The following is a 9949-nucleotide window of genomic DNA, read 5'->3' as shown; positions in this document are numbered from 1 at the left end:
GTAGGCTTCATAAGGTACATTCTTACAATTGTCTACCCGAGTGTTTGGAAGAGCGGCGAAAAATCCTTAGTCAGCTGAAAACATTTTCAGGTTGATTAATATTTTACGCCACGCCAAACACTTAAAAAATAAGAAAAAACTTCATTAGAAAATAGAAACGTATATATCTTGCTTCAATTTGATCTGCAATCAAGCAAAAGAATTCCTTCATTAGAAGCGATTAAAAAGAATCGGAAAAGTTGACGAGGACGTACAGCATATGGGCGGAGCTGAAATCTGGTATCAGTCAATAGGCTAATTTACTATTAATTTGATAAAGATGACATTTAGTAGAACAAGACCTTTATTGATAAATAATGTTCGTTTGTTAGGAGTTGGAGAGCATCATCACTTGAGAGACACTTCATATTGTAATTGGTTTGTTACTTAAAAGTAACACAATCATAAGTAATGTTTCTGAACTTAAGTATGAAAGTGACTCTAGGCTTAGGAGCAATGATATTCTTGCATGGTCCCTATTACTTTCATGACTGTTTTCACTTTTAGACTAGTGTGACGGTAGGGACTAAAACCAGAAAGACTTCCTTCTAGCAATTCTCATCATGAAAGGGATAAAAGCAAACGAAGCACAGAAGCAGAAGAAAAGCACATAGTATGATCATGTGGATTGAGATGAGGTTCTCAACTCCCAAAAGTGTTTATTTTGGTGGTAAAGGATTGGGTGATGATATTTGAGGAAGAACCAAAATGGGTGGTAGTCTTAATTTGGTGCCTGAAAAGAGCACCAGACAGGAGGGGGTACGTTATTGTATAGGTTGTTATGTCTAATGATTCTTACTATGTTTTCTGATGCTAATTAGGCAGCAGGCAACCGTATTGATAGACAGTCTACATCTATTTATTGTATGTTTCTTGGTGGTAATTGTGTTATTTGTCTTAGTAAGAAACACGTTCCGGTGCGGAAGCTCAATACGATCGATGCCAATACGATGCCACGACTCATATGCGTGTGAGATGTTATGGGTTCGCTCTGTGCTTCATGATATAGGTGTTGATGTACCTTATCCTATGCGAATGAAATGTGACAATTAATCAGGCCGTTTATTGTTAGTAATCTAGTGTTTCATGAGCGAATTAAAGTTGATTGCCATTTTATTTGGGATCTCTTAATGCAAAAGCAAATTGTCATTATGTCAAAGTCCGAGGATCGATTGGTGACATTCTTACTAAACCATTGGCTCGTTCTCTCTTCAGCAGTCTTTGTTCCAAGTTGGGCATGCTTGATCTCGATCTATGCTAGCTCCGGCTTGAAGGGGAGTGTTGGAGTTAACTAAGTTCTTGAGTTAACGATTATTGTTGCTTAATCAAGGATAATTGTGTACTTCTATTGCTTATAAAGATAAATAAAAGGATGTTTGTGAAGGAAATTATGTCTAGCACAAATTTAGAAATTATTTCCCACAATTCTCAAACCTAACCCTAGATAATAGATATTCAATTTGTGCCTTTTTAACTGAGGATCTATAAGAAATTAATCTCAATAGAATGATTACCCGGCCCTGCACAAGAATCTGTTATTGTACCTTAAAACCATTACCCTTCATCAATTAGAACAAAAATAAAAAATAAAAAAAATCCACATTAATAAACACAAAGAAACTAGTACACCAGAAACATAAGTTGGCCGCATAAAGCATAACACAATATACAAGCAAGGTTTGAACAATAATACGTGCATATTAAGTTGCAAGATTTCTTCTTTTTTCTTCTTCTTTTTTTTTTTTTTGGGAGGGGGGGCTGGGGGGCATATATATCTACTACTCCAGAAGAGATCTTAAATAGGGTAATTAAGTAGATCATCCATTTATGGGTTGAGTAGGAGTAGGAGGGGAAGGTCTTGGAATATACGGCATGAGAGGAGTCCCATGCTGGATAGGTCCGGGTCTTATGGAAGCCTTTGAACTTGGAACTGGATCGATCGGGTGGTAATCATCCAGATTCACATTGCCTACGTGTCTCTTCTTCTCAGAACCCGGATTATTGCCATTTTCCTGCATTTTTTTTTTAAAATAAAAAATAAAAAAATCAAAATAACAGATTCCAAATTTCAATAAAACAAAAATATAATCAGTGTGAAATGCTAATCCAGTATATATAGCCAGACTCTTCTGAGTTATATAAGAGTACGTTTTTTTTTTAAAGAACAATTTAAAATTATTAAAAAGTTTGCGTTTTCAAATCGTAAATAAGGAATTACTTTTTTTAAAGGTTAAATTATAATTTTATTAAACATTTAAACATTATTTTAAACATTTAAACATTCTATTAAACATTTAACTGTTTTTTAAAACATTATTTTTAAATAATACATTTTAAAATTACTATTTTTAAATCGCACGATTTAAAATAGCAAATTCATAAGGAATTTAAGTTGAGACAAGTTGCTGAATAGGTGAAAATGATGGAAAATGCTACACATCTCAAAAAATTTCGTTAAAATTTAATTCTTAAATAATGTGTCACAATCTCATATAATCTTTCATTTTGAGAAATATGTCACAATCTTGATATATCGTTTGAGAACAAAGTTTTGAAAGAAAATTTTGAAAATTCTAGCATTTTTCCGAAAAGGATTGCTGAGCCGTAAAGCCCTGGAGTTACAGTGAAGGTACCTTCAGCCTCCTGCTTCTTATGGTCATTGCCATACCATCACCATGGTGAGCCAATACCGTTTCTGGAATAAATTCAGGATACTGTCAGTACCTTAAAAAGAATAATTTTGAAGTCCTAAATGAGTAAATAGTATGAGAGGAGAAATAGATATGAGATTCCATGTGATCATATTCGTTTTAATTTCATGAATTTGGCCTTTTTCCGAAGAGAATTTTTTCTTTTCAAAAAGCACATGATCATTTCAGCCTGCAAAACCAGTTAAGCCATCACAAACGCCATAGCATGGCTGGCATGTTTATATATATCAACCAACAAAACGTATAAATGATCCAACAAGCAAGGGATCTCAAGACAAAACCATGGTAGAAAAATCCACTAACTGCATCCAACATCTCATCATATATATATCATATGTAATGAGAAACAACAGCAATAAATTAGAGAATGCAGTATTTCCCATTGCATGAATCCTTCACCAACAAAGGAAAGGAACATTGCAGATCGAAAAACAAAAGTATTTACCGGGAATAAAGGAGCCAGTTAAGCTGCCGGAGAAGTTAAGGAACAAGAAAGCTGTCCCAACCACGAAGAACAAGACCCACAACCCAGAAAGCTTCATAATGTCCAAATTAATGTCAGTGAGAATGACCTCCAGAGAAGACTAGTAGTAAACCCTGGGTTTTTAAGCAAGTTAGCCCATCCGGGAAATAGACAAGAAATATCAGAAGCACCGGCCTTTCGTCACCCCAAGGTTGAGAGAACCCGAAAGTCTACCAGAAAATCCGTGGAGATAAGGAGGAGAAGAGAGCGCGTAGAGGACTAAACACCCATACCTTGAAAAAAATATAGTTATATATATATATATATGATTGTTTATGAAGGAGTGGGAAGAGAGAAATAAAGGAGACCATGTGGGTTTCATTGTCTTTCGTAGCCATTGAAGATGCGCAGAGTAGTTATTGCCCTTGTTTAGTGTTTGCAGAAACAGTGGGGAATGTGGCGACTTTAATTGCGCAGAGTTGCGGTGGATTGCGAGCCGTTGGGCACGTCTCGGAGCTGCTTGCTGTTGCTGACAGTAAAGTCAAGCACTTCGCCCACTCCCAAGTCCCAAGCGGTAAAACAACACAGTAATTTGTTGCCCACAAATACGATTGTTACATTAACAAGACCGGCGTGAGGGGGTGTAGCTCATATGGTAGAGCGCTCGCTTCGCATGCGAGAGGCACGGGGTTCGATTCCCCGCACCTCCATATATCCCTTCATTTTTGTTCTGAAAAATATAAGGTTTAGAAAAACAATGAGAGAGAAAAAGGCCCAACATGCTCTTTCTTCTTCTTCTTTTTATTTTTATCATTATTATTATTTTTATATATCTTCTCAGTCATGGAGAAGATATTGATTTAGGGTATGTTTGAAATTGCGATTTCCTAGATAAAAAATACAATTTTAATCCATATCGTCAAAAATTAATCGTTTGAAAATTGCGTTTTTAAAAAATTATTATTTGAAAATGTAGAAAATTTGTTTTTTCAAATCGCAAGCAAGTGAATCCTTTTTTGAAAACACGGAATTTTTTTATGATAACTTGCGATTTTAAAGATTATTGAAATATTAATTAAGTGATTAAATTTACATATTTTTATCTACTTTTGGAATAAGTGGTAATTTAACATGGTATCAGAGTCAAAGGTCTTGACTTCGTCATTCACCTCATTTCAATTATATTTCACGTATTGGGCCTCACCTATTAAAATGTAGTTTGAACCCACATGTGAGAGAGGAAGATGATTGAAATATTGACTAAGTGATTAAATTTACCTCTTCTTATCGCAATTTCGCTAAACGTTTTACTGCGCTTTCATAAATCAATTTTTGAAATCGCAAACTTAAATCGACCCTTAAAGTGATGAGTGTTACCGTGCTACATAACTTATTGACGTAACGTTAAAAATTACCGTATGAAACAATAAATAAAAGTATACTTGGCACATTAGAGTATGGATAGCATTTCTCTTTCCAATAATATGGTTTCCTCTCTTTGCAATTCTCGTCAAGGGTTCCCCAAATCTGTTGGTCAAAGATTGTATAGCGCACCATTGTAGAAATGGAAGTGGTTGAAGCGGGAATGATGAGCGCCACCTCATTACTTCCGGCTTTCATTGTTTCTCACCTCAGGAAGAGGCATTAGAGTTGTCTGGCGGCGATTATGAGCGAGATGGGCATGAAATGGAGGGAACGAAAGGTTGGCTTAAAGTGCGATTATTACGACGAGTCCTCCACTCCTGCAGCCGTAGACCGTAGTGGCTAATGCGGACCCTAATAATGTGGCACAATTTGCGGAACTACTTGACAGTTGACTGTTGGTATACTGTATGCGGATAGAGGAATTTGAGGGAAGGTATCTAATGTATTCATGTTTGATAACAACCATTTAATTGTTAAGGTGCCTCCCAAATTATTAATTGTATTAATATTTTTCTCTTAACTACTAAACAATGTTAATGTCCCCCTAATGACAAAAATATCATTTCTAAAATTATATAAAAACAAAAAAAAAAAAATAAAATTTTGAAAAAAAAAAAAGCAAATAAAATAAAAAACCAAGGTTTTTCATTTTTTTTTTTTAAGATTTTGTTTTATATAATTTTCAGTTTGGCCAGTCCCTTGGATTTTTATTTTTCAATCTTTCAATTTTCTTTTCTTTCTAATTTTTTTTTTTTTTTTAATTTTTTACATTTATAAGGATATATTTGCCTTATTGAAACTTTTTTAAGGCTATTTTTGTCTTTTTGTTGGCTTTAGGGAAAACATTGACATAATTGATAGTTTATGGGACACATTGACAATTGAGTGGTAGTTTGAAAGAGTTATGTATACTTTTTCCCCTCTTAAAATATGCTACGGACAACAATATAATCACAAATGTTTTTCACTATCATATTAATAATGTAGGGCAGGAGTGATAAAGGTGAGGACTGTAAGGTAAGATAAGCTGTTCAAAAGAGGAGCATATTTACACTGCAGATCAAAGTTCTTCGTCCTGACATGCTTATGACATAATATTTTATTTTATTTTAATTAAAAAAAAGGCAGGCAAGAGAGACCAATTGTAACTATTCTATCTGAGCGTGATCATAATAACACGTACCCACTGAGAGTCACATAGGATGGGCCTAGACACTTAGAATCGTGCACTCCTCTAAATTCGATTGAGCCATAACTTTGACCCAATTACATTAGGGCATCGCTGAAACTTAAGGTAGATAATACTTAACTATCGTACTTAGTTAAAAGTACATATGGGGTACTTGATTTTATTTACTAACATGTTAACATGTAATAGTAAGAAAAATCAACTGGTCCTACTCCGAGTAGGCCCCAGTTTTTATTGCCACACATAGGCATGACGCTGGCACCCCGAGTACATAATTTTGAATTAATTTGCCAATATATATATATATATATATATATATATATAATTTTTTTTTTTTTTTTTTTCCTTGTTTGCAATTAGCTTAAGATGCTACTTACTATTTCCTATTTACGATTTGTTCCTGGCACAGATGAAGGAGCTCTTAGCAGAAGCCTCCAAAACACACAAGGGGTAGGAAGTGAACCGGACTTGGGCTCCAAATGATGCCCATGCACAAGTGATGGGCCAACGCGGCATGGCCATGTAAATAGATTAGGTACGAGTCGTATGACCGCCATTGACCGGCTTCGCCATGTAAAAAATAATCACTATTTTCTTTATTATTTTCTTAAAACTAATTTATAAGTTTTATTTATTTATATTTTGATATATTTATATTTTTTTATTATAATGTACATGTGTCATTTTGTTATTGGATCTGACATGACAAACTAAAAAATTATGTTAACTTAGTAAACAATCAAAATACAAGTTCAAAAAATTATTCGTAATTCTAGTTTTCCACAAAAAAATCTTCCATAAACTTTAATTTGTAATTTAAGCCAACTCTAAAGACCAATAATATAATTATCCATTTTTATCTACCAAAACATCATTTTGAATTATTATTTTTGTCCTTCAAAATGACGCCGTTTGAGATGGCTAAGTGGTCATTGTTCTTGACACATCTCATTTCTCAAAACCTAATCCTCTTAGTCTCGATCTCTCTGATTTCTTTGCCACTCATGACCGACATTACCAACCGCAACTGCCGCCATATTCAACAAGTCGATGACAAAAACATTGATTGGCGAAAAAAGTCCTAAGAAAATTCCAACTTTACCGATTGGGGAGGGAATATGCAAAAATGGCTATCCCGTTACCAAGTTGTTATTTGACTCGCAACCTTAAGTGTACCATGCTCTAAGTTCAAATGAGTGTACCATAAGGCTACCCATCGGTCTTGGCTATAAACGACTGGTGTGCACAAACCTCTACGAGAGAGAGAACATAATGGTTGGTTTGGCAACAGAGTAGAATAATTATTCCATTCGGATTTTTTCTAAAAGCCACCCACCCGCCTAAAAATCCGAATTTTGAGTCCACTCAAGGCTGTCTTTCAGATTAATGGTGGGACTCACGTACAGGAAAAGTAGACTCAAAAAAACGCGTGAGTCCCACATTTAAATAATAAAATATTAATAATTTAAATAAAAAAAATAAAAGAAATTAAAAAAAAAAAAACAGAAGGGTGGCTGCCGGCCGACCTTGGAGAGCATGGCCTCCCCCGACTACTGGGGGTGGCCGCGCGGCCTCCCCCGACTACTGGAGGTGGCCGCGCGGCCACCCCTGACCCTTGGGAGAGGCCGCGCGGCCTCCCTCGAGTACTGGGGGTGGCCGCACGGCCACCCCCGACCCTTGAGAGTGGCCGCGCGGCCACCCCCAAAAGGGTGGCTGCCAATCGACAACCACCACTTGCTTCATTTTTTATTTTTTTTTTAATTTTTAATTTTGATTTCAATTATTTTTTTTAAAAAAAAATTATTTATTTTTTTAATTAAATAATCAATATATAATAAATTATTATTATTTAAATTATTATTTCACACAACATTTTAACTTCCAATCATTTCTTGCCATTAAAATATAATATTTTTCAATCTCAAAATTCAACACCCAAACACAATTTTTTACCTCATATTTGTAAATAGAATTACAATTCAATTCTATTTCTCAAAATTCAATACCCAAACACACCATTAACCATTCGAGGATAGGATTCCCACGATGGCTTCCCACAAACATCGTCACTTTCGAATATGAGACAGAACAGAGGCCATTCGAGGCCAACTCTGCATTTGTTAGTCGTAGACTCGTAGAGAAGCTGATGCAAACAAATGGCTAAACATCTACAAACATATCAGCCCATAAAAACTATAATGCAACGTAGATAAATTATGTGGCTCTTATTGCAAGAGCTCAACTCTATCAAAACTATAATGCAACGTAGAGAAATTATACGTCCAACAAAAGGCCACTATTAGATAGGATTGGTTAATAAAAACACAACTTCAAGTTCAAGCAAAACCGACTACAACATTTATGGAAGAAAAAAAAGTGATTGGGCAGAAGCTAAGGAGGAACCATATTCCGGGGACGAATACTTCATCAATGTAGCCAGTCTTCAGCGGTACTGCAAACCATAGAAAACAAGCATGAATTCCAGAGAAAATAGACAGATAAACGAATAAATACAAATCAAACAAATGATGGATCATGAAATTAAAGTAGAACGGCCAAACTTCAAGCAATTATATCCACAATATATTTTCTCTGTTAAAAAAAATGACTTCACTTGCCATTTCCATTGGGTTGGAACATAAAGAATTAAAAGTATAACCCCAAAAATGGTGGGTAGTGAAATTAAAGTAAAAGAGCCGAATTTCAAGCAATCGCATGTGGAATAATTCAGTCCATATATTGAAGAAATAAATTGAAACAAAATAAAAACAACAATTTACCTTAATAAAGCCAATTTCCTTGGCATTGCTGCGGAAGCACTGCCTGCAGCACATCAGCCCGTACTTCCGGATCAATCCATGAGGGTTACCGCATACACGGCTGCGAAAGTGATAAAAAATTTCCAGAAATCAGTATTCCATTAAAGGTTCAAATCACATTTAAAACAATATCTCAACACATTTACGAAAACCTTTTCAACAGAAAACAGTTCAGAGACGAGGTAAAATATGATGTATAAGAAGTAAGACATAGTGAAAATCAAACATCAAAAAGAAGAGATTAATCCAAGAAATTAAAAGGCAGCAAAAGTTTTGTCACAGCCTTGTTGCCATTGATCTTGGTTTATATGAAGTCAAATAGAACCAAAACTACCTCAGCTCTTCCAAATGGAACAACATGATACGCAAGCAGACAAATCCATACAAGCAACTTAAACGTAAGGTTCTGCGATGAGTGTGAACTATTAAGATTTAAGCAGTTTCTGATTAATCAACATCTTTCAGAACCTCTAATTAGAAAACTAAAATCAGGGAAAAATAAAAGAAGAAGATTGGACCGACAAAAAAAATACACCTCAATAGAGATTTCAAATTGATAATGGGAATTTGGGAATCAAATAGTTACCAGGTACGAGAACCAGGACCGTAGGTTTTGGGATGCGAATTCCAGACGTTGGTATGACCCATTTTTCCTCAGAGAAACTCCAACGTTTTGCGCCGCTTCGGTAGCTGGAATAAAATGAAGTCCTCTAAAAACCCTAACCCTTTTGGATACTCTTATATACGAAGTCTCGGTTTGGAATAGTAGATACCGCCTAAAGGTCGGCATCGCCAAGCCGAATCGCACCGTTTCGTCTATCTGTCCACAATATGAAACGCATCGTTCAATCCTAGCATTCTCTCTCTCTCCTTTTCTTTTTCTTTTTTTTTTTTTTATATATTTTTTTTTTTTGTAATTACATCACATAAAACGAAAAGGGTTATAATGAAACAAAAATAAAAGAGGGCGAGCGTTCCGACAACAAACCCATACGAAAGAAACCATATCAAAATTGGAAACCAAAAAATAAAAAAGGGTTTATAAATGATCTCAAATGGACTATAAACAACCGATCCTCTATATTTTGAGCAAAAATTAAGAAAATATCCGCATAAAGCGGTACAAGCACTAATATAGAGGACAAACAAGGTAATGACTCTCGTGAAACCTTTCAACCCTATCTGAACTTTCAAAAAAGGAGACCCAAGCAGAGGCATAGCCCTCGAAAGATATTATTTCTGTTTGTTAATACTTCTATTAAGATTTATATATATATTTGAAAAAATGTTCTGACATGATTAA

The 9949-nt window shown here is 35.1% G+C and overlaps 2 protein-coding genes and 1 non-coding gene across 3 annotated transcripts; 1 reads left to right on the top strand and 2 right to left on the bottom strand.

Moving 5' to 3' along the window:
* Positions 1 to 1804: 1804 nt before the first annotated feature.
* On the bottom strand, positions 1805 to 3632 carry LOC133870057 (uncharacterized). Its single transcript, XM_062307093.1, has 3 exons — positions 3196 to 3632; positions 2673 to 2734; positions 1805 to 2051 (listed from the first exon to the last, which is right to left on the bottom strand). Exons 1-3 carry the CDS (start codon positions 3290 to 3292, stop codon positions 1857 to 1859), a joined length of 354 nt encoding a protein of 117 aa, XP_062163077.1. The 5' UTR covers positions 3293 to 3632; the 3' UTR covers positions 1805 to 1856.
* A 218-nt stretch (positions 3633 to 3850) lies between these two features.
* TRNAA-CGC (transfer RNA alanine (anticodon CGC)) lies at positions 3851 to 3923 on the top strand. Its single transcript has one exon. It is a non-coding gene; the product is annotated as a tRNA-Ala (tRNA).
* A 4178-nt stretch (positions 3924 to 8101) lies between these two features.
* On the bottom strand, positions 8102 to 9395 carry LOC133871347 (small ribosomal subunit protein uS14z/uS14y/uS14x-like). The gene is made up of 3 exons (XM_062308779.1): positions 9233 to 9395; positions 8608 to 8707; positions 8102 to 8279 (listed from the first exon to the last, which is right to left on the bottom strand). The coding sequence occupies exons 1-3, from the start codon at positions 9292 to 9294 to the stop codon at positions 8271 to 8273; spliced, it is 171 nt and encodes a 56-aa protein (XP_062164763.1). The 5' UTR covers positions 9295 to 9395; the 3' UTR covers positions 8102 to 8270.
* Between the last annotated feature and the right edge of the window lie 554 nt (positions 9396 to 9949).

This window comes from Alnus glutinosa, chromosome 6 (genome assembly GCF_958979055.1).
Source record: "Alnus glutinosa chromosome 6, dhAlnGlut1.1, whole genome shotgun sequence".
Lineage (NCBI taxonomy): Eukaryota > Viridiplantae > Streptophyta > Magnoliopsida > Fagales > Betulaceae > Alnus > Alnus glutinosa.
This window is presented reverse-complemented; position numbering and strand designations above follow the sequence as displayed.